This window comes from Mangifera indica, chromosome 2 (genome assembly GCF_011075055.1).
Source record: "Mangifera indica cultivar Alphonso chromosome 2, CATAS_Mindica_2.1, whole genome shotgun sequence".
Classification (NCBI taxonomy): Eukaryota; Viridiplantae; Streptophyta; class Magnoliopsida; order Sapindales; family Anacardiaceae; genus Mangifera; species Mangifera indica.
Genome location: NC_058138.1, coordinates 16,272,304 through 16,296,893, shown reverse-complemented (window position 1 = coordinate 16,296,893; position 24,590 = coordinate 16,272,304). Strand labels below are relative to the sequence as shown.

The 24,590-nt window shown below is 33.6% G+C and overlaps 3 protein-coding genes across 6 annotated transcripts; all 3 read right to left on the bottom strand.

The window, feature by feature from the left end:
• Window positions 1-354: 354 nt before the first annotated feature.
• LOC123209086 (scarecrow-like protein 14) lies at window positions 355-3,350 on the bottom strand. The gene is made up of 2 exons (XM_044626841.1): window positions 3,211-3,350; window positions 355-3,046 (listed from the first exon to the last, which is right to left on the bottom strand). Exon 2 carries the CDS (start codon window positions 2,857-2,859, stop codon window positions 601-603), a length of 2,259 nt encoding a protein of 752 aa, XP_044482776.1. The 5' UTR covers window positions 2,860-3,046; window positions 3,211-3,350; the 3' UTR covers window positions 355-600.
• Window positions 3,351-10,108: 6,758 nt separating this feature from the next.
• On the bottom strand, window positions 10,109-15,875 carry LOC123209076 (telomere repeat-binding protein 5-like). 3 transcript variants are annotated; one of them, XM_044626818.1, is made up of 10 exons: window positions 15,600-15,874; window positions 14,095-14,267; window positions 13,170-13,995; window positions 12,831-13,040; window positions 12,676-12,738; window positions 12,492-12,571; window positions 12,046-12,287; window positions 11,365-11,682; window positions 11,192-11,255; window positions 10,109-10,706 (listed from the first exon to the last, which is right to left on the bottom strand). In XM_044626818.1, the coding sequence occupies exons 2-10, from the start codon at window positions 14,173-14,175 to the stop codon at window positions 10,536-10,538; spliced, it is 2,055 nt and encodes a 684-aa protein (XP_044482753.1). In that variant the 5' UTR covers window positions 14,176-14,267; window positions 15,600-15,874; the 3' UTR covers window positions 10,109-10,535. The 3 variants fall into 3 exon arrangements, with proteins under 3 accessions (XP_044482753.1, XP_044482754.1, XP_044482755.1); XM_044626819.1 differs by lacking the exon at window positions 15,600-15,874 and adding an exon at window positions 14,715-15,156; XM_044626820.1 differs by lacking the exon at window positions 12,676-12,738 and having other exon boundaries at window positions 15,600-15,875.
• A 3,133-nt stretch (window positions 15,876-19,008) lies between these two features.
• LOC123197946 (oxysterol-binding protein-related protein 3C) lies at window positions 19,009-24,228 on the bottom strand. Of its 2 annotated transcripts, XM_044612490.1 has the most exons (11): window positions 24,016-24,228; window positions 23,338-23,431; window positions 22,679-22,795; window positions 22,513-22,585; window positions 22,312-22,430; window positions 21,932-22,053; window positions 21,546-21,722; window positions 21,192-21,336; window positions 20,452-20,630; window positions 19,615-19,862; window positions 19,009-19,449 (listed from the first exon to the last, which is right to left on the bottom strand). In XM_044612490.1, exons 1-10 carry the CDS (start codon window positions 24,111-24,113, stop codon window positions 19,616-19,618), a joined length of 1,371 nt encoding a protein of 456 aa, XP_044468425.1. In that variant the 5' UTR covers window positions 24,114-24,228; the 3' UTR covers window positions 19,009-19,449; window position 19,615. The 2 variants fall into 2 exon arrangements, with proteins under 2 accessions (XP_044468425.1, XP_044468416.1); XM_044612481.1 differs by lacking the exon at window positions 19,009-19,449 and having other exon boundaries at window positions 19,451-19,862.
• Between the last annotated feature and the right edge of the window lie 362 nt (window positions 24,229-24,590).

Below are 24,590 nucleotides of genomic sequence, written 5' to 3'. Positions count from 1 at the left end.
CAGGATTCTATTATTCATGATCTAGCTCCCAATCATTTGAAATGCCAGAATGAATTGCCTTTTTATTTTTGATTTTCTTCCTCTTGAAAATAAATGAAAAAGTAAAGCAGGCCCTGTTGGCTTTTTCTTGATGTCAAAGAAAAGCGTTGTTAGGTAAAATAACATCATCTATTAACCTATAAGATAAAAAGACATAAGTTTATGTACAAAGAAAAGCAATATTATACTAACATATTTTTTATACATAATTTAAACATAAAAAAGATATATTATTATGTAATTAAGTATTATTTTATCTTTAATTTAAAATTATTCAGTCATATAATAATATATTATTTGTGGATTCAAATTATCTATAAAAAAATATGTAGGCAAAATTTTATTAGTACAAAGAAATCAAAAGGTGGATTAGAATACAATATGGTTATTAGCGGTAAGTATTCTATATATGCAAATCAATTGCAACCCAAATAAACCACATGAACCCCTATTTTTTACACTGAAATGCAACATAACTCCTACCTAACCCATCTATGCCGCGGCCAGGTTGCCCTCCAATAGCACAAACATCATTGCTCGCCTCTTCTGAAAGTTCAAGTCCTATGCAGGTACCCATGCAGAGGAAGCATTGATGATTCGGCCCTTCCATCCTTGCAGCATCCAGTTGCCATCCTGATCAACACTAAAGTCATTGTGGTATATTAACATCTTACCTCTCAGCTTCTTCAGGAGTTCGGGATCCAATTGAAGCTGCCTGAATCCCGCCCTCATGGTTCGCACCTGCCACTGTTTGTATGTCTCAGGTCTCTCAACCCTTTCCAAGCCCTCACACGCTATAACGTTCATCACCTCCCGCCCATAAAATTCTTTCTCATACATCAACCTCATCTGATCTTCAGGGTCAATATTTGTATCCCACATGTCAAACAATGCAGAATAATGGAAGAGTGCCTCGCGAAACCGTGTGACAAAGAAAGGGGCATTGTAGGATCCATTCACAACAGCATGGATAAAAATAGTAGGCTTTACCTTCTTAATTAAGTTTAAAACAGCATTCTTTGGACTATTCACCACAACTGTCTCGTCAAGCAGGTTCTTAAATCGGAACAAACAATTCACTGCAACAACCTCATTGCTTCTAATTTTGAGGTCTTCAACTTTAATGCTTTCCCATTTCTGTGCTATGGCATTGTATTCAAATGGAACATTAAGGCGCTCACAGTATTTTGCCAAGCGGCGCCCTGTCTGCTGGACTCTTTCAGCTGGCCTGAAACCACGTTGAGGAAGCTCTATCCCAGTAATGCGCAGCTTGGGAGGTCCACCAGATCTTTTTGCAAGACGAAAAATAAGAGCAGGCCACTGGAAACCATATAAAATACCAAAATCGATGATATGCAGTGTTGTTGCTTTCTCAGCTAATTCCAAGTATGTATGGTTTGCAAAGATGATTGCGATCTTGTTGAACGGACAGGCCTCAAGATAAACTTGATGAGCTTTCAACATATCAAGAGCTGATCTTTTTTCAGAGGAGAGAACAGTACAGACCTGGGATCCAGTGCCGGCAAGGCGTGCTTCAAGGCTATTGGCAAAGCAGTAAGCCAACCTCTGAGTTCCATCCCCAAGAGGTGAAGAGTGTTGTCTAATCTGCTTCAGTTGTTCACCAGCAGTCTTACGATCATCAGCTGAGACTGCTTGTGCACATATAATGAGTAGACCTCTCAAATCTACTGTTTCTTTCGTATTGCCATGTTTCTGAGCATGATTCTTCTCAACGTTAGATCCACTTGTTTCCCCATTACGCTGCCTTGTCTTATCAGGAGCAACCCTTGAAAACTTATTCTGGCAACGGCAGACAACAATCTTATCAAACATCTCTGATAGCTCAGTGTCATCAATATAAACTGCTGATTGTTTGTTACTCCTCTCTTCTTCTAAATCTGAATCTTCCCGCTCATGATTCTTTTTTCCCCTGAACCCAATAGGCCAATGCTCTATCTCATCCTTCTCTGACTTCACGACTGCCATTGGAGCCTTTTCCTTCCATTCTGGGGCAAAATTTTTGCTATTTAGATCAACAACCAGTTTAGTATCTCTAGGAAGGAACTTACTAGCTTCCTCTGCGCCTTTCTTGAATTGTGATACCAATTCACTCTCACTAAACAAGTTTGGCACCAGCAGCTCACTAACAGGAGACAGCATAAACCGGTTACCATTATTAGCAAAGCCATTTTGAAAGCTCCCTGACGACGGAGAGCTAGACTTTGAAGTGGACAGAAACACAAAGTTACTGGGAATAGGTTTATCTAACCAGGAGTTTTTGAATTCTCCATGATCAACACTCAAAAAAGGATTAACCAAGTGGCTAGTATCAGAACTAGGGCTGCTGTTACTACCATGATCACTAACACAACTTGGATAATAATCATCTGGAATCTCAACATTAGGAGCGGGTTGATCAGAAGAATCAGGGTACTTTTGACCAATTATTTCATATAAGTTTTTTTCTGTGGCTTGGAGAGCCAACGGATCATTGAACATACACGGCTTCTCCTCCATGTCATCTTCCATAAGCATCTCACTGATGTACTTAAAAGTAGCAGAGAAGTCATTATCATCAGAAGGAGAAGAAGACTCTCCCTCCAAACTTGGACTAGATGAATTAGCAGAAAAGCCAGAGTCTGGTTCTGGCGGTACAAATGGATTATCCTCAAATCTCATATCTAAAGGACCATTGAAATCGAATTCAACCCCATTTGCAAAATTCGGGTACTCAATCGAATTGGGAAAACCATTATCATGATAAGAATTGAAACCGTCCATTGAACTGGAGAACCTAGTAAACTCTGAATCTATTATCATCTATACTTCTCAAGTTATCACCTTTATGCAATATACTAAATTCAAAGATGATCTTCCTCCACAAAGTTCAAAAAAGATGGAAACTTTTTTTTCCCCAAACCAGATTCTTCAACGCCTTAAAATACCCAGATCAAATACACCAAAAAATTTCGAAGTAGAAAAGATCAAAACAAACTCTGCAACATATCTAAAACAACCACCAATTTCTTAAAAAAACAAAAAACATAAACGCAACAAAAAAACAATAAATCAAAGCATAAGAACAAACGTATTTCATAAGCTTCTATAAACTTAAAGCTTGATTCATAGTAAATACAAAATCATTTTAGTAAAAGGAAGTTAAAACGGTACCTGAAATCGATCCTAAGTTTAGGAGAAGATATTGAAACAAAGATAAACGCGTTTTCTGCTGAACAAATAGAAGTATCAATTCATGAATGACACCTCCCAGAGAGAGTCTCTCTGATTGGCCCGTCTCCCTCCTCATCTAGATTAGGCCCACATCCACTACAAGAGCACTATAATTTTCAAGAAATGGGTCCACATATTACACGTGGCAGTTGACTGGTCACGGCAAGTATGAAAACACTTGAATGGTCAAAAAGTAAAGAGTAATTGGGGCAGTGATAATCTAGATCATTTGACCGGCGAAGTAACGGATAAGTTAGTGCTTATTACACGTGTCGTTAAATGATTTGTTTTGACAGCGGCGTAGCCAACGTTGACTGTAAGACAATGACATAATCAAGTCAATGGTTCAGTCAAACTCCGAGTAGCATTTCTTAAAATTAAAAAGGCTAAGGGACTATTTCCCATCCAAACTATACTGAATTCTCAAAGTTTTTTTCGTTAATTTTGAAATTTTCATTTGCTCACTTATAGGCCGTTAAACTTAACTGACTCTATTAGTTATATCATTTTTCCCCCCAAACCCTAAAAACTAACACTTTCCCCCTAACCTAAGTTTTCAAAAATTATATTTTCCTCTCTAGGGTTTCCAAACTTCAGATCCAATTTTTTTTACGATGACTAGTGATCTCCAAGCACCTACTCTCCCTCTCTGATGACCCCTCTTTTCGGTTGTATATTTTCGACGTTGTATGACGTCGTCGTCGAGAAAACGATGCGTCTTCATTGAGACGAAGACGAATTGTTTTCATCTCTAAACGAAGACGAATTATTTCTGTCTCTGAACAAAAATGAATTATTTTTGTCTCTGAACGAAGACGATTTGTCTTCATCAGAGACGAAGACAAGTCGTCTTCATCGATAACGACGCCTAGGAGGGGAAGACGTCGCATGGTTAGAAAGAGGAGACGTTGGGGAGGAAGAGATGTCTCATGAAGATCGTCAATCATTGCCGAAAAATTCAATCCGAAAGTTTAGAAACCCTAGGGGGGAAAATATTGTTTTTGCAAACTTGAGTTAGGGAAAAACTGTTAGTTGTTAGGGATTGAGGGTAAAAAAAAATTAAATTTAAGTTTATTTTTAATATTATAGATAAAATGATGATTTTGCCCTTGAATCTGTTAACCTAACGTTTTTTTAATAACCCATGAATAGATAAATAGGTTTTTCAAAGTTAACAGACGAAAATTTGTAGAAAAAACATACCTTGGGTGGGAAATAGTCCTTTGGCCAATTAAAAAAGTGAAAATGAAAAAAAATCTTTCTTTTGGGTGCGGTGCATCGAACTGAAATAAAAATGGCAAAAATCATTTTCTATTAATTAAAATTACCAAAATTAATATATAAAATTGACCCGCTTTTTTTAGTTATACAAAAATAACCAAAACTCAAAATTAAATACCAAATTACTTTCATCCTCTTTTATATAACCCTAATGTTTTATACCATACTTTATATAAATCGTAATGTTCATAATTTTTATACTTTTATTCAAATTTCAACATTGTAATTAGAAAATTAAAAAAAAAAAGAGTTTATTATATTTAAGTATTTATGCAAATATTTATTCAAAATTTAATTAATTTGATAGTTGTATATCCTTTTTTGATGTGGTGAATAATAATGTACAAAAAAAAATTGTAGAATAACTTTTCCATTTTTTCATTGATATCAATAGAGAATATATTGCAAAATAATTAAAATAATATTTTAAATCTCATAATTTATGAATTTATTTAAATCAAATCGTTTAAATTAGAAATTATATAATAATATTCTAAATCAATCAAATATCATAATTTACAAATTAGATAAGAAATCAAATCTCTCAAATTAGGAATTAATTATGATTTTGTAAATTAATCAAATCTCATGATTTAGGGATGATGTATGAAAATTGGGGTTGTCCTATGTTAGAATGTATGTAGAAAATATCAACAGCAAAAGGCTTATCAATATCGTGAATAATGAAAATTTTTATTGTTTTATTAGAATATTTCGATAGTTAAAAGAATACATTTTAGTTTATGTGATATGTATCACTAAATCGATAAATACATTTTTTGAAACCATCAATAATGATGTTCAATAATAATATAATGATGTAATAGACAGTGATAGTTTACAAAAGGTTGAGCCTGTCACATAATTATATAGATACAATAATGATTTACATGGGGGGAACATGTCAAGTTAAATACTAAACAAAAAATTGATAAGGATGAGATGGCGAATGTACATATGATATCAATATATTAGAAACTATAAATGACTGGGTAAGTGAAAATAAAGAAAATGTTCTAAAATTGGGTGTCTTTGATCATAGTCACGGAATGGATAATATTTTCGTTGAGGAACTTATATTCGAGAAGAAGATCAATATTAATTATGGTATTGAAGGTTCGGAAGTTTCAAGCATGCAAATTTGGTTAACATTAACGTATCACTTGAGGTAGGGAATGCTTATGCTCATGCATTTTTTTAGCTACCTCATTTCCCTAAGCAATTGTCTGTCATATAATGTCTAAGGAATAAAGAGTAACAAACAATCTTTCAAGGTGGATGTTATTTTCTTGAACAAAAACTGTTTGTAAGAAACATCCAGATGACATCCTTTAGAGAATGAACATCAATATAAAGCTTATAAATGTACAAAATCTAAATAGGAGATAAAATATCTTCACAAACAATATAGATAGTTTGCACGGGCAATGAGGTTGAAAGGTGATGACTATTTTCAACTTTATAGATACTCATTACACATGTCTAAGAGATCAAATAAAACTACATTATAAACAAGTAGGAGTCTGGGCATTAGGACAAATATTAAAACGATGTTTGTAATGGTTGATTGTGTATATCAAATATGTAGACAAAACAAGTAAAAAATTGGGCACTACAGATATTGAGAGGTATGCGATAGAAGTCATTCATGTTGTTATTGAATTACTGTTACAATTTAGTGCTATGTAACCATAAGACTTTCTCACATATTAAAATGAATAATGAACATAGATTTACATTTTTTTTCCATGGAAATGGGTTATTCTATTCAAATATTCAAAAGGAACATTCACCTAATATTCTCCACTGATGGCGCCTTCTTGATGTGTAAATATTTTGGAACTTTATTTATCAGTATAGTCAAATATGGTAATAACTATATTTATCCATTGACTTTCAACATGTGAGGTAGGAAAGATATTGAATCTTGGATTTGATTTTTTACAAAATTAAAAGATTTTATTGGTCTAGTACCATAGGTAATGTCCATTTAAATAGGTCAACTAAGCTACCAACCCAATGTTCATTGTCAAAATTGATCGAAATATATACCTATAAACATAATATAATTAACGATTGAAGGGCCATAAATAATTATTAAAATAATTGACAGAAACATCGATGAAACTTCCAATCTTGATCATTAGCTCATCTACAACACTTCATGCATGTAATGTTCATCAAATTTGTGAAGAAAGAAGGTAAAATGTTAGTCAAGCCCTACATCAAAATATCTTCTATGGCAAAAGGAAGATATCCAACGAAAAAAGTGTGGGTCATCGTTTAATTCTGATTAACGCTAATCACTCCAAACTATTGACAACATCACAACAATGCTAAAAATGAGTCAACATATTGTAAATATACACAATACTTAATAAAAATAACATACGGTACAATAAAATAACACTGCAAATTAATGTCTAAACAGTTTAGATAACTCATCATTCAACCATTCTGTATTTAAAAAAATGAGAGACCAAAACACTATTTTACTTCTATTACCTACAAACATATACCTTTCTCTAATCCGTGTCAACAACACAGTTTTACCATCTAAATAGTATTGACTTTTGCTTCAAAAGCAAGTGTATATTTAGTTTGATGGTCTCTCGATTTTATTATATTTTTTTGAGATCAGATCAATCAAATTGAATATATTTAATTTTGATATTTTATTAGAGAAGATTTGAAATTATACCTTTTTATATATAAAATCTCATTTTTTGTCACTCAAACTATCTTTAAAGATTGTATATTGTCGAAGGGAAAGAACCAAGTCTCCCTTAGGTCATGCCAAAGTAGGGTTGGACCCGAGCTGAGCCAGCTCGAGCTCGGCTCGGCTCGGCTCGATCGAGCTCGAGCTGACTCGGTAGATTTTTTAAAAAAATTTTTTATACAAAACGACGTCGTTTTAACCCATATATATATACAAAATGATGTCGTTTTGATATGAAAAACGAGCCGAATCAAACTCGAGCCGGCCATAAATAAACCAAGCCAAGCCCGAGCTTGGCTCGGCTCGAATCCAGCCCTATGCCAAAGGAATCAAAATATGGTGGGGCTGTTCAACTACCATGTAATGTATCTTTTAGTTATTTTTATTGTTTCTTGACGTATCTACACAAATTCTTGTTCAAAAAGTCTCGTATAAACAAAGAGCAGGGCTCATCTGTAACCTGATATTTAAGTAGAATTATTTATTATCGCAAATCTGGCATTGGTTTAGATTTTTAGAAAGGACCTTTGATGGTGGTACTGTAGACATGAAAGCAAATGAGTAAGTGCCTGAATATTATTGGATGATGATGATTATTCATTAATAATAAATTTGGTAAATATACTATATATATAATAAAGATATTTGGATCATTTCACATATTTTAAAAGCCAAACGACTATTTCCCACCCAAGGTTTAGCGTTTTCTCAAAAGTCTCCCCTTTAACTATGGAAACACCAAACACTCACCTATGATCGGTTAGATTTAATCAAACCCTAACGGTGGTAGGGGTAAAATCGTTATTTTTGCTATAATATTAAAAATAAACTAAAATAGGATCTAATTTTGCCCCTCTAAACTTTAAAAACTGAAATTTTCCCTCCGCCTAAGTTTTAAAAAATTACAGTTTCACCCTAGGTCTGGGAAGACGAAGAACTTCGTCTTCCCGACGAAGTTCTTCGTCTCTCACGACGTCTCCGGGCGCCGATCGGACCTCCAAATAGGAGGAAAGAGATCGCCGGAAGGAGAGGTTGCTTCGGGAGGGAGCGACCATTGGCAACGGAGCCGGAGAGGTCGCCGGAGATTTCAAAACCAAACCCTAGGGTGAAACTTCAATTTTTTAAAACTTAGGCGGGGGAAAATTTTAGTTTTTAAAGTTTAGGGGGGCAAAAGGAGATAAAATTTTTAGGCGTTAGGGTTTGGTTAAATCTAACCTGCCATGGGTAGGTATTTGGTATTTTCATAGTTAAAAGGGGGACTTTTGAGAATACATCAAACCTTGGGTGGGACATAGTCGTTTGGCCTATTTTAAAATTAATACTAACAAAAGGAAATTTATTAATATTGTTGAGTTGAGCCGACAACTATGCCAAAAAAAGGTTTTTATTTGGGTTTTGATTGAAATAAATATTATTTATATTAATTAAAAAGTCAAAAGTTACTTTTTAAAGGAAAACCCGTGTAGAAAGTATAATTTAGTCGTTGAAATCAATACATGGCATGAGTGGTCTTCCTTAGATTTGATATTCTAATTCAACTTTTTTGCCCCCACCTTCACCAATTTTTGACCATGGAAGTTAAAGGAGCATCGCAAATCTATGATGGGTGGAGTCTCGAGTTCAATGACGATTCTTAAAATTATTATAATAGATAAATTAAATTTTAATTTTAATATATTATTAATAAAATTAGGATACATACTTTGATATTTGATATTTTACTCTTTTATTATTTACGTAAATTTTTAGAGATTATTAAAATAATTTTTTTTGATAATTAGGTATCCGTTTATATTAATTAAATAGATAAATTTAAAACATAATAATCAGACTCATAATTATTATAATAAATAAATCAAAATTTTATAAATATGATAAAAACTTTAACTTATATTTCCTCTATATAAAATTTAATATTTTATTAGTTTGTTTTTTTAATATTTAAAGTCACCATTGGGATAATATTATTTGATTGGCATGGGCTGAACAGTTACATTTTGTTAGAAGCTGTTGAGAATGAAGAAACTTGTCTTTCAGATGCACATGCAGGCCCAACTACCTACACAAATTTTGGGCTTTTAAAGGTTACATCTGACTACAGAAACTGATGATGATGGCACCATTATTAAATGATTTCCAAATAACTCGCTATATCTCTGTTCTTACTTTTGTGCTGTCAAGCCTGAGCCACAAGTATACACTAACTAAAATACAAGGATGAGAGTGATTCAGGCTTCTCTTCATTATCATGAAGTATTGTAACCATGACATCGACATCTCTGGCAAACCCATCTGGGATACAATAGTTTAGCAGATCAAACTGTTCAATAATGTCAAGATATTATTGAACCATTAGTTATATAATCTAGTTTACAAGGAGGATTTGATACAACATTATGAAAATCAATTAAAATAAAGAAATCATCAATTTATAGTGATTATATTATGTATTTACAAGAAATTAAAAATAATGTAAGAGTCGAAAATGATCTTATAATGTTTCACAAACAATAGAGTACAACAAATATGTTTTGTGATACAATGTCGTAAAAAATGAGCTCAAATCTATGAAAAATAATAAAATCTAAGATTTTGTTGAGTTATCTAATGAGCCAAAGCGCATTGGGTGTAAATATATACTAAATAAAATATAAGGATGAGATTGATTCAGGGTTCTCTTCATTATCATTAGGTATTATAACCATGACATCAACTTCTCTGGTAAACCTAACTGGGATATAACATGTGTAAAGAGACACTTTATCTAATTGTGGCCACAAGAGCAGGATTGCTTCAAAGTTACACAGCAAGTACATTATGTAAGACTCGAAACTTTAATGGTAATAAAGCAACAGTAAAACTAATTTTATTGGTGCTAAATATCAATCTTCTTGCCATTAAGAAAAAGCAACAGTAAGAATATTGACAACAAAGCTAAAGGCTAAACAAGTAAAAGTGAAAGATTACAATCACTGAGCAACTTGAAGATGATGGAGCAACTTGAAGATGATGGATGATCAATTCATTTCCACAAATGAATTCCTTCTGTTAGCAAGCTCTTATTCTGTCAGTCATTTACAGTCACCAGGCCTCTCCGAGAAGGAAAAGAGTCATGGCAGAGCTGAGGGCAGAGAGATAATATAACATAGATATCTTCATACTTCTATTCCTTTCGATAACTTTTTACATAAATTGAAACAAAAATACACAGAAATGAAATGAAAATATATCCAATTAGACCATCCTTCTCTAAACCCATCAAGACTCACAGGAGAAGGCAAGTCTCGGGTTGTGGCTTGAGTTGTTGTTTGGCTTGTTGCTGAGACCAATAAGCATGGGCAGTTAGAACCCTATCCAAAAGTTCCTGAGGGACAGGCTCTCCCCTCCTTTGTTGAGGGGATATTCTTGCTGTGTGTACTAGCGTTTTCCATTTGTCCTGTAACAAATCGGAATGTTATGCCAAGCTTTTTAACCAAAACTAACAAGATTACAAGTAAAAACAGCTCATAAGGAGTCGCTATAAATGATGTGATATTATTCTTATTATATAATAATCAGGCATTAAACAGGAAAGGCAAAAGTGGATGCAGAATAAAAAGTAAACTTGTGAAATGGGAATTAGTGCGAGTGACATTCCTTGTGGGACAGTTGTCTATAAAGACCATTTAATCATTTTACCTCTTCTACAAGTAACTAAACTTTGTTGAATTTTGAAAACTAGAGATTTGGAATACAACGGTCAGGGAGCTACCAAACAACCTCATTGAAGTTACAAATATATTCTTTAAAAACAATAACTACTTGGAAATGTGATGAGACAGATGTGAACAGTGGCAAAAGTAACTTCTTATAGCTAAAATGTTACCAAAAAAGAAAATAGAACTTTGAATGTGTATAGAAAGTCGGAAATACTCTAGTCACCTTCAAATCCACATAAGTTCTATGCTTGGCGCTGTCAAAAGCTCGCAGTTTGACATCGCGCCACCTACAGATGAATAGAAGATTTATAAGCCCATATGCGTTAGCATCACCTATCAAATTCAGACTTTGCCACCAACTTGTAGTTTTTCAATTGTGTATAAAACCTATTATACCTTCCAGTTCCAAGTTTCTCAACTGCTTGAACGAGTGCTTCAACTTCAGCAACAGAGAAAGGTCGACGAATTCGGCGTTGTACAATCTCAGAACGCTTAGATTTCCGGTGGACTGGAACAACAGCAAGAGCCTCCACACTCACTGCTGGAACAGTAACCAGTGCTTTAGAATCCTTTGTGCTTTTGTCAATTGACATGTCAGTAGGAGAGGGTGCTGAATCATGATCACTTTCAACGAAGTTGCCTATATTAGTCACATGCTGCTCAGGTGCAACATCGCAATTCCCCTGGTGAATGATACTCGGAGAAGATGTATACCTGATAAAAAGAAATTCTTCTTTCAGTCACCTTTTACCCACCCACTAATAGAAACAATGACCAAAAATTAAGTAGGAATGTTAATGCATAAAATCAAGTATCATTGTCACAAAAGTTTACAGCATAGTACCTTGTACCAAGTCCATATGAAGGCAAAAAATAGTACATCGGCATCAGCAAAACATCTATATACTTTCTAGAAAAAAGGAGTTCATTATTTATTGATTAAATTAATTTGTTTCTCATTTCATTTCCATATTAGAAAAGAATCCACCACAGAGAAATCAATTTATCTGAAGATTTATGTACATAACTAACTCTGATAATGAAATGAAGTTCTAAAAAGGAACAGTTTTCCATTACCTGCTAAGAGGCTGAGGTTTATCACAAGAAAGCATAAATGGAGAATCTCCAGAGCACAGAATTGGGGGAGTCTGTGAAGTGTTGGGCTCCAGGCTAAAACCCAAGGCATCAAGTTGATTATAATGAGATACTTCAGTTTGAAGTAGCGTTTTGCTGTCATCTCTAACCTTCTTCCCCTGAAGAAGTACGCCAACACGTAATCCACCTCCAAATATGGCATTCACTGCCTCCATAACCCTTCTCTGAAAAAAATCACATATCATCAGAGACAGTGGATAGAAACAAAATGACCAATGGAAAAGAGACACCAATCACACTGAAATATGCAACAAAAGCTAGAGAAAAATCAAATATATATTATATTATAAAGCACATTAAGTACATCAATTACAGCATACATACATGATTTTTCACAGCCCATAATGATTAGAATCTAAATCATATACCTTCAATGAACCAACACTTGCAGTTTCTGGCATTTCAATAAAAAGCTCTGGCACCCTGAAAGACTTGATCCTAAGCTTCACTGAGTAAAAGGAAAGACACCTTCGTGTAAGAAGCTCTTTATTTGTCACACAGCAATCAAGTCAAAGGAGTATATATAAGTCATTCCATCAAAGGTTCTCATACCGTGAGAATCCCTAGATTGGAAAGTTGTACGCAGACCTGCTACTGAAGATGAAGCTCCAGTGGCTATAACAATGTACGACTGATTAACAAATTGGGACAGGAACGAACCCCTAACCAAATACAAAAAACATGAAACAACACATAGGTGAAATCACCTTCATGCATCTTTGAACACAAACCAGAAACATCTTCATTCATGACCCTCTTAGGTGAAACACAAATGCCCTCGCCACTAATTCCTCCATCATAATTTGATTCTGAGCTATAGTTAAAGAGTCTCCTTTTCTTGATAGGATAATTCCTTTCAGATCTTATGCTTTTGTAACAGCTATTCCTACTTCGGTAAACAGACCTCAGTTCACCATCTGAAAGCATCAAAACACTCCTTTATTATAGTCATTTAATTAAATAACCATGTAACATGCTGCAATGATCTGATAATAAGTGATAATAATGCATAAAGCACCACTTAACATCATAAAGCAGACACTTACCAGTACTAGAAAGTGTTACATCCTTCAATTTTGGGCCTACTTTCCAATTTTTAGAAGCCAATATTTTCCTTATTCTCCTGTCTCCAATACATGGCGCGGGCCTAGAGGATTTTTTGGTGGTATTTGGGTGAGTACACCCAGAAGAATTTTCGTCATCATCTCGACTAACTACATTTACATAATCCTGGCTTACGGGAAAAGAATTATGGGGACTGTCGTCCCTGCACAAAGGCAACTTGACACTACTATCTGAACTAACTAATGCAGGAGATTTCCCATCCCCAACCTTTGTACCAAATTGCACCTTGCCAGTCTTATGTAACTCATCTTTTATAGATTCTTTAGTTTCAACCTCTATTTTACAATCCCCATACTCCCTGTACCCAGAGGGGCCTACCTCTACTTTGCTAGCTAAGATTCCCATTTCATTCTTGGCTTTGCCATTCACCAACTTCTGATCAACAAAACCCTCAGAACAATCAGAAGTTGTAATTACAGAGGCAAGTCTCAAAGGGGCATCTTCCTGGTTACAAGGGGATTCCTTACGACTATATTTCTGATCTTGAGCTGGTGAGACAAGCTCAGAGACACAGAATCCCCTATCCCAGCTTCCTTGATTAGGTGTTTCTACTTTCCATTGTTTGTTTTCATCCTGCATTTCTTTTTTTTGAGAATCTTTTACAACAGCAGACTGATTTTCATCAGTTGATCCATTACTGGAAATAGGAGGAGTTTGCTTATCAAGCAATAACTTTCCAGCTACGGTGGCCAGTAAGTCAAACGCACACATTTGATTGTCTTCTCCTCGCTTTTTGAAAGAACTCCTCTGAAAGAACCAACAAAAAGTAACTGTCAAATATCAATATCATGGACAAAGAACACACATGCATAAACACATACACACAAGTGTAAATCAATAAATTACCCTAGCTGATCTGGTAGCTCTAGGCATATAGGGCAGCTGATAGCCATTAAACCCAAAATCTAACCTCTTCTGCAACACCATATCTCAGAGATCACACAAAGAACATCACATCAACAAAGCATCTCAGTCCATTTTAAAAAATCACCGTGCTCCTTGTAGGTCTCTTAAGCTACCTGAAAATAAAGACCATAAGCAATAAATTTGATGCCTTACACAAACTTCATAACAGATGACATATTTAAACTACCAACAAAAATTCCCTCTCTAACATGTGAATAAAAGTTACTATAATAGCAACTAATAAAACCAGCAGCAAATTTGAAAATGGTAAAATAAAACCCATATACCATAATCATCAAGAGTCCTAATAAAACCAGTAGCAAAATTTAAAATGATACACTAGAACCCGTTTACCATAATCCTCAAGAGTCCATACTTTCAATCTCATAAGTTCCCAACATATATCAGAAAACACGGAAATGGCATAAAACAATCAGAATCACAGCTAAGAAATAGTTAGCATGGATTGGTGGTCTTTCAGAATTCGAGAATCATATCAACTATATATCTCCGATTCCATGGAAATCAAACAATAAAAACGCAAATTCCCAAATATATACCTGAAAACTATTGCACAACAAATAGCCGGGCGAAAATTACCCAATTAGGCTTCAAAGAGTTTGTAACTATACCGATTCAAATTCCCCAATTTTTGTTTTTAACAACAGATCCACATGATCTGATGTTAAAAACAAGAATCATACCAATCGCAAGTAAAGAATCAATCGGACAAACCACAAAAAATTAAAAAAAGAGAGATAAATCATGCATAACTTTGCAAAACGGATAGCAAATGGCTTTATTTTTAGACATCAGCCTCACCTAATCAGATGCATAAAACCATTAAAAAATTTAAGGGATAAAAATTGAATTAAACCACACCAAAACCCTTAAGATGGAGAATCCAGCCATAAAATTTAAGCAATTTTTCAGCCATGTACGACTAATGTCATGGAAAATCCCGAAAATAATTAAATTAAATTAAAAGAGCTTAAACACTCAACAAAGATCCATCTTGGAAAACTGAAAAAATACATTAAAAAACAAAACTGGATCAGTTTGGAAGAAAAGTCATATATTTATATTTTAAGATTTTCAAATGTCGGAATTATCCACCAAATCACAGATCCAACCCATGAAATACCCGGATTGAAAATCTGATAAACCAAGTATAACAGCGAAATTAATCAATTTTTTAAAATTAAAAAAAAAAACCAAAAGCTACAAATAGTGGACCATTTCTTTGCCCGAGTAGTAAGAGAGAAAAACGAAAACTCGGAATCAAATCACCTTTCTGATCCAATTTTCTTTCAAAATCAAAATTTACCGTGCTTTCTGGCCACCCAAACTTGCCTTTCAACAGAAAAGGAACCTCATTTTTTTGGAAAGAAAAAAACTTTGGAGGAATTCAGCAAAAAAAACACACAACAATTTCACAGTCTCACCTCTTGACAATGAATTATGGTTCAAAACTGGAACTTTTTTCCGAAGAGGAAGTGAAATTGGCAGAAATGTAAAGATCGGAGGGATAATTGTAAGAGAATAATTATCTTGTTCTTCCAAAATCACACCAAAGTTTCATTCATGCTCTATCCCATATTTTCCCAAGAAACAAACAAACCCATTTGTTGATCTATCAATTTATTTTACCCTCTCAAAATTCTCTGTTTCTCTCTCCTTATGATCGCCAAAACCCCCTGAAAACCACCCAAACTCCTTGCTTAAACCCCAGGTCTTATACCATTGACCCCCGGCCACCGAACCTATCGGTACACTCCCATAAATCCACCTAGTGTAGCCGGTAAACAGCCAAAAGACCGGTTCTTCCTAATTTGGTGACCCACATGTTTTTGATGCGCAGTGATTCTGACACGTGGACCGAATAATAAATCATGTGGCTGTGTCTAATTTGCTGGATCGAGAAAAACGTTGGGTCACGAACATACCGAGTTTTGGTAATTGCTTAAATTTCTACCATGGTTTTTCATGTCCAATTGAAATTTATTTTTTTACCAGGGATTTTATTATTACTATTTTTTGAAAAATTAAATTTACAATGGTAAATATAATTTACAGCACGTGTAATTCAGGATCAGGACCGTAAGTTATCCAATTCCTACACAACTAAACAGATCTAACATCAATACGGATCTCTTAATACGGATCTCTTGAGATCCGTACGCAAGGGCCTTTTGTCAAACCCAAACTCAGGGGTATTATAGTCATTTAGAATTATGTAAATTTAAGCAGTTATCCGGATAAGCTTGTCACGAACTTTTTCAGATGTCAAAAATTTTTGTGGCCATATGTTTTTTTTTTTTAATTTTTCTAAGTTTAAATATACTCCACGTAGGATAGTAAAAGACAAGAAGCTTGACGTGGCAAAAGGAGAGGTTGCTATCGGTGGCTTTTTGGTGAGTATTATCAGTACAGTTTGTGGGGGTGGTGAATTTAAAATTTTTTGAAATTGAGAGAGAGGGGCGATGTAGGTGGGCCCGTGCTTTTGGTTGTGGGCAACCAATAAGCAAGTGACGGCGTCTTAGAGGAATCTCCGTCGAGGATAACGTTGACGTTGGGTTGTTAACGGCGTTAAGTTGGGTGGTGGGCCTCAGGATTGATGATTATTGGCTATAATTTGTAAAGAAAAGAAAGCGTCAAATATTTGTTGTCCGTATTTGAGAGAAAAGAAATTTACTGGATTGACACGTGGAGGATATCCGAAAGAAGTGGGCCGGAAATGGGAGGTGCGCGAAGAGATTCTACTCCATTGCCGATTCTTATGGGCACGGTTATGGTTATGGTTGGTGAATAATAATAATTACTACAAATTATATATATATATATATAATATATATATATATATATATATATATATATATATATTATTTATATATTTAAGAAATATAATTATATTTATTTATTTTAAATATAAAAACAGATATATATTTATATATATTATTATATAATTAAATTTTTTTAAATTAAAGATAAAAAAATATTTAATCATATAATAACACATATAAATATGTATTAATTTATATATTAAAAATAAATATATATAATATTATTCACATTTAAGTATGTATACACATAATATTGCTCAAAGTATTGTTGATAGATAATGGTTGAACAATCTCAACATAGACAAGTTTCAACAACATGTTGTCTTCCAAAGTTACCCTAATGATTTAAATTGTAAAGATTTTGTTTTAAATGCCCAAATGACTTATTCTCACTTAAGATTTGGCGAAATTTCAAATTTTTATTTACTAATTTTTAAAATTTTAAAATTTTATTTTTATATTAAAATTCAATAATTATAGTTAAAGATAAAAGTATTATTTAATTAAAAATATTTTAAAAACTAAAAATTTATCATATTTTTTTCTCTTAATTTAAAAATATAATTTTTTTTCATCTAAAGTTAAAAAATATTATTTTTCTCCAAAGTTTTTTAACACATTAGATATAACGAATTTCGTTGTCGTAGACCAAGCCGGAGAATCCCAACCCACATTGTATTTCAACAAGATGCATCTTCCAAAGGTACCCTATTGATCTGGCTTGTAATGATTATTAGTTTCAAATCAGTAATTTATATATTTGAAGGACACCATGCACGTAGAGTATAACAGGAAACAGCTCATCGCATCTGACTGAGGATGAGCCTGTGCATGTCAACGAAGCTCTGCAGAGATTTCAACTAGTACCACAGTTTTTAAATGAGCTTTTTCGTCTTCTACTTGGCTCTTTCATTATCTGTCAACTACATTTTTAATACAATTACTCTTTACATGAACATGCTTTATACAAGAAACATGAACAACTCAAAACACCCACAATGTTCTTTGCTATTAATGGCTGTCCCTGAAAAGTACAAATATTCCTATTCTCCCCAAGAAAGCTGGAAAGGACGGCATTTCTATTCTATATTACTATATTTACTCAACAAGTCTTTGCAACTGCAATCCATTATAGGGCTTCGTATGTTCTTTGTTTTTATGTAAATTTTGCAGTTCAATGGGGTGGTTAGTTGCCATGTTTCTTTTTTTTTAAGTAACGAGGAAATCATCCAAATTGAACTGTCTTTTGAGACAGAACCAATTATATTAAATAGGTCACTGAATCAGTTAATTGTCATGTTTGTTCAAGGGAATTAGTAAAGCTAATTTCCTGATGGTGCCTGGACTGATCTAACTTGCTGTTTTATGCCCAAAAAAGAGCATCTTTTTTGTTATTTATTTTTGTTACAGTGGGTAGAAATTGAAAGAGTTTGAAGTTTACCAAACTCTGAGATTTCTTGACATAAAAGTAACAATCAAAACTGATACATTAAATGGGAGTTGCCTCACATCACAAAATTCTATTGTAATGGTTTTCTATAGTAATAATCCCTGTCCTTGGCATCCTTCAACATTTTTCTTATTTAAAATAATAATAATAATAATAAATTGTTATCTGAGTAAGTTAAAAAAAGTTATGTAAACAGTATTTGCTATTTGGTGATTGCCTTCCCTTAAAACCAAATTTTAATAATGGGATTTGTTAGGATTTGACTGCATTCAATTCAAATGCTTAATAATAAAGAGGTTGGGCTAATTTGAATTTCCCTCTTTTTAACTTCAAATTTATTCTAAAAATATCCTAAATTCCGTTTTATTTAATATGAGAGTTTCTTGTTAACTCATTTCTCAAGGCTTTTAGTAGTAAACAGTGTGATCAAGTAAAAAGGCATTGTCATTTGTTTATGTAGGGAAAATGGGTTGCAGGGCAACTGTCTGTTTTCAGTTGATGGATATTATACTTTTTTTAGACTAGCAACAATAATCAATCAAAAATTATTGCAAGGACAAATGGCATCATTGTGTTACGAGATTTTAAGGAGGCCATGCCATACCAAGCCAACTAGAAATGGCACTTAAAGAAAGTACCAAGTAAAGTAGGTTGCCAAGCCAAGACCCAGACAATCCATTGGTTGAAGATAGTGTTCGAAAACTAATAAAATTATATATTCACATTTTTTATACATAATTTAGGTATACAAATAATGTATTATTATGTGATTGAGTTATTTTAAATTAAAAATAAAATAACATCTAATCACCATTATTTGTATACTTCAATTGTGTACTAAAAATGTGAACACATATCATTGCTAATTCAGAAATGTATTTTATTTTCTACAAGTCAAAAGTGATGAGCTCTGCTTGGACGTTAAAATCATAAGTTTACCTTTCATTATGACTGTCCTTTGTATGATGCCCATGAAACAGGAACATATATTCAAACATTCATCTGGAATAGAGAGAGAGAATTCATATATATTTAAGAAATGGGTACAATGCGCACACGCAAACAAACAACATATTGCTTCCACATGACACCAAAAAGGTCTATCAACTAACTTATGAATCCAACACGCATATATCAAAACATTGATATTTAATCAAACAAGAATACCTCATTCTGCAGACAGATTACCATACTGCCATGGGTTAAACTCAGTTGATTCAACATTAGTCTCATCTATGCTACCCGAACTCTCTACAGCAGCCCGATGTTCAGAATATTTTCCGTTGAATTGGTAGATTTCCAAGTCACCCCAAGGTGTAGATGTAACTTCCTCAGTCAAGTCAAACCATCTGGGTGTAAATTGATGCCCATTGGCCTCTCTGGTCCTCCTTTCAGCTCTCTGCCTCTCCTCCAAACTAATTAAAAAAGGAAATCGATGAAGGAAAGCTTTTTGAAATAACATATCTTCAGAGAATTCAAATCATAATTCCACATTTTGGTTTAACAAAATTGTTGGGAAAGGCTTTTAAACATGGGAGTAAATCTTTTTTTTTTAATTCTTATCTCCATCACATATTAGAACGGAAAAGTAAACAGAAAGTTCCGTAGAACTTCCTCAACTGCCTTCCATTGTCAGCTAATCAGAGAAAGGATAGAGATGATAAAATGAAAATCTTTAAAGAGAGTAGTGCCTGCTTAAAGCACCTCAGTTCATTATGTTTGGATAGCAGTTAAAAATCACTTGAAAAAGTAGGGATATCAAAAGCAGATATCTACAAGTAAAACATAAGCTTGGATAGCAGTGACACTCATAACTCAAAAAAGGATAACCAAAAAAACAGCTCATTATGTTTTCCTAACAAATCTCCTATGCTTAAAAAACATAGAATCATTTAAGAAATATACCATAACAGTAGCCACAAGTAGTATCCAGGTCTAGTGGCCACTGTCATGTTCTTTATCCATTTAGACAAGTATTAATGCATGCCAGTGAGAGAGCGAAACCTGCTCTTTTCAGCACCAGCTTTGGACATATCACCCTTCTCAAGTGCATATCGATCAGGACGTAGACGAGAATCTGATGCTAATAACTTCTTTGGAGCAGTGTCAAAACTGTTTATTTTATGTGCAAAATATGTGTATTGATATTTGTCATTCTCAGGAACATCCGCAACATGCCAAACCTGGAAAAGAGACACAAGAAGTTATAAGTAAGAAATAGAAAACAGTGACAAGGTATGAATGCCATCAGAAAGCTGTCTCCAAGGCATATTGCATTTTGCAACCCAATCATAAACTTCTCTATCATTCATACAGGGAGGCACGATAATGCATGTGAAAATGACAAGAAACATGTCCACTGAATAAGCACTTCAAAACTTTCATGTTAATCAGCAAGCATGACAGCCAAACCAAGACACTCGTTTCTGCGTAAAAAAAAAAAATAATGTGTGTCTCAAACTAATTGAAGACATAAAAGATAGGCTAGCCACATCTCCAAGTTTTCCACAAAAGTATAAGTCAATTTGTTACCATAAACAGAAAAAGAGATAAACGTGACTAGCACTATTAAAAAAATACAATTAAATGCATAATACGAGGAAGCACTAAACTAGTTCATCAATTTCAAAATCAAAACTATTCACTTAAAGAAACTTTTGTAAGATCATATTCCACATAAAATAAAATAAAGATAAATGTTTCATTAACATATATGATAATATCAACAGTCAAATGAAAGCAACCTCTTTCATTTCTGTGCCTGGAAGAGGTTCCCCTTCCAAGTCACATGGTTGATAACTCATAGACTCATTCCACTTCCCAGTCATCAATATTTTAGGCTCCTCAGCTGCATTATAAACATACCCATCCACTTCATAGCGACCAGCTCTGTGATAAGAAATTGAACATCATCTACAGGTTGTAGGTGGAGCAGAACAAGCATTTGGACATATTGCAAATGCAGATATAATTAAAAACAAATTTAACCAAGAAAAGGGACCTGAATAAGCTTCAAAATTAAGAAAAAAAATAAAAGATATCCTAAATTGAGAAGAAGTACCTGAAAATATAAAATTGAAGAGAGATATGTAAATTACCCAAACCAACCACATGGTTGAAAATAGAGAACAACTTTATCCCCTGTTGTCAAATTTGTCATGATCATCTCCCCTGGTGAATCAACCCAAGTTCGTCCAAAAATCAAATTATTGACCTTAGTGGGAGGTGGCACCAAATCTAAGACCACGCCATCTTTTTTAAGAGTAACATGTGTTCTGCAAATAATAAAAACTACATGAACATAGATATAACTTATAAGATTGAAAACTGAATAATATACAGGCATTGACAAGTGAAAAAGCTGTTGAAATCAATAGAACATTCAAAGAGACTCAACAGTAGACATGAAATTAAGCATAATTATAGGATATAACATAACTTTGTGTAAGTAAATAACTGAGTTAAATAGCAACATCATTGTTACCTTCCAACAGGATAAACATCAAGAGAGTTCCCCAAAAACTTGGTTTTTAACTTTGATGTCACATCATAAGTAAAATGGTCATTTTCAGCATGCCCAGCACTCATTGGGGGATGATGACTCACCTGAAATGGAATATAGAGTAAAACACCAGTTATTACATCTACACCATATATCAAAATGAAAAACAAGCCCAAAGACAATTAAAAAAGGACATTCATAATCCATAAATTACTTATAATGGAAGAAAAGATAAAGAGGAATGGTGGTTTCTGCTTAATATATAGAAGCTACAACATGTATCTAAAGACACAAGTAAAAGGGGAAAAAGTAAAACGTGTTTCAATTAAGGAAAAAAAGAAAGAAAAACTTGAAAAATTCACCTGTTCTGCAATAAATGTGATCCCTTCATGATTAACCATTTCATAAGTCTCGCCAAGAATAGGATTAAAAGGCTTCCAGGTTCGCTGGTAGGCATAGTAAACAGATATAGCCCATGATGCTGCATTAAGAGATAATTTCCATCCATCATCTAAAGCCACAACATAAGGCTCATAACAAATTAAAGGAAAGAATAACCTCACCAGCATATACCAACCGCATATAGGGATCCTCACATTCATCAGCTTGATCCAACAAGTGACAGTACTCCATTAACTGTGAAAGACATCACAGAACTTGAAACTTAAGACATGCAAAGGAAAAAATAGTAATACAAATTTATTAGCATTGCTAAACTGTAGCACAAACCTCTGCCATTTTCTGAAGCATTGTCATTGGCTCAAATATAATGACAGGAAGTGTCACCATCGATGTAACATCTGAACCTATGTATTTGTGCATCATCTTCCAATAGCTATCTCGTTCCTATTAGAAAATTTGAAAAGAAAAAAAGTAAAAAATAAGCATTACACTAGGTACTGGACGTGTAAGCTGCTCTATAACTTCACTCTAGTTAAAAAGAATTTAAAAAAAAAAAAAAATTAGAAAAGCATTAAGGAGGGAGACCTTGAACAAAGAGAAACTTAAATTTTCTATGACATTCACCAGCAAATGAATGGCCATAGACTCATCATGTCAAACTTACTACATAAAATACACAATGAAATGAAGACAACCGCTGCTATCACATACATGGTAATTCACATATTCTCTGTCCAACAGTGTTGAACCATTTCTCATTTTAGCAAAGGACAAGTTAGACATATGCTAAATTTTTAAATATCAAAAGCTTGACAAGCATCAAGATTTTGAGAACAGGAGATGGGCTCTTCCATTATTCTTCTTTTCAAAAAATTTTAGAAAAAGTGCAAAAATAATATATGCAAACAGTAGAAATGCATCTGCCCTATGGGAATGAATAAAGGAATTTAAAATTTTAAAATAAAATGAAAATGAGAAAAACACGCCTCTTGCTTCCATCTTCCTCTCTGAGCTTCCTCCTCAGCATCTTCTTTGCCCCCCTCTGGATTTATGACTTCTACTCCTTCATAACCAAGCAACCTGAAAAAAGATATATGACAGCCAAAAACTGATAACTTGAACCATTTCAAAGATTTATGCAAAAGTTTAAAAGTTGATAATTCTAACCAGATCCCCAAAAGAAAAAAATTCAAAGACAACACAGGAAGCCAAACACTCGTGTAAAATTTTAACAGAATGGATAGACTTCACGCAAATGGTAGCTAAATTAAAATCCACATCACTTGATCAAGATAAATTTAACTAGGTTCTCTTCAAAAAACTCCAATCAAAATAATCATTTCTCATCTTAACTCTAAATTTAAGCAAATCCCTTAATCAGTCATTTCAGGTTCCTTATCAACCCAGAGTTTCCTAAACTCCTTATAAATCAAACCATTCAATTCCATTCATTGTTTTTATATCATTTACGTAAACGAAATCACGAACGAAGGAATAGAAACTGCAACATTAACGTCAAAAAATGATTACCAAAACTGTAGAAGAAACTCAGATATATCCAGTACACGTTAGGTTCTATTGCACTGAAATTAAACATTTAACACAAAGAAATGAATCTAAACAAATTAAAAAAGTAAGATTGTGAAGAGATAAAAAGGAAGTACCCGTTGACAGATCTATGCATGGCATTACTGAACATAGACAAACCAGAGGACATTGCGGCGAAGAAGCCCTTACTTTGACTCTTCTCAGGACTACCCATCTCCAATTATTGAATCGACTAACAATTGAATTGGATCAGTTTATAATATGCAATTGCTTCAGTAGAGATCGAGAAGAGCAATCGAATGATACTTATGATAGTGAGCGAAATGTGCTTTCTTAAAGAGGACAGGGATTTGACAGTCAAAATAGGGTGGGATTTGCAATTTTTAAATCTGCCAGGACTGAAGGGGAATTTTGCTGTCCGTTTCAGATTATTTGTTTTTTTTTTTAACAATACTATATGTCCATATATTTGATACACAATTTGAATATACAGAGTATATATTATTATATTTATTAAATATTATTTTATCTTTAATTTAAAATCATTCAATCATATAATGATATATCACCTGTATATCTAAATTATATATCAAAAATATCTCCGCATAATTTTTTTTGTGTAACTTTGAAATCCAATTATGTTAATGTGTACATTAAAAAACTCTTGAAATAATGAGAAAGTCATATTAAT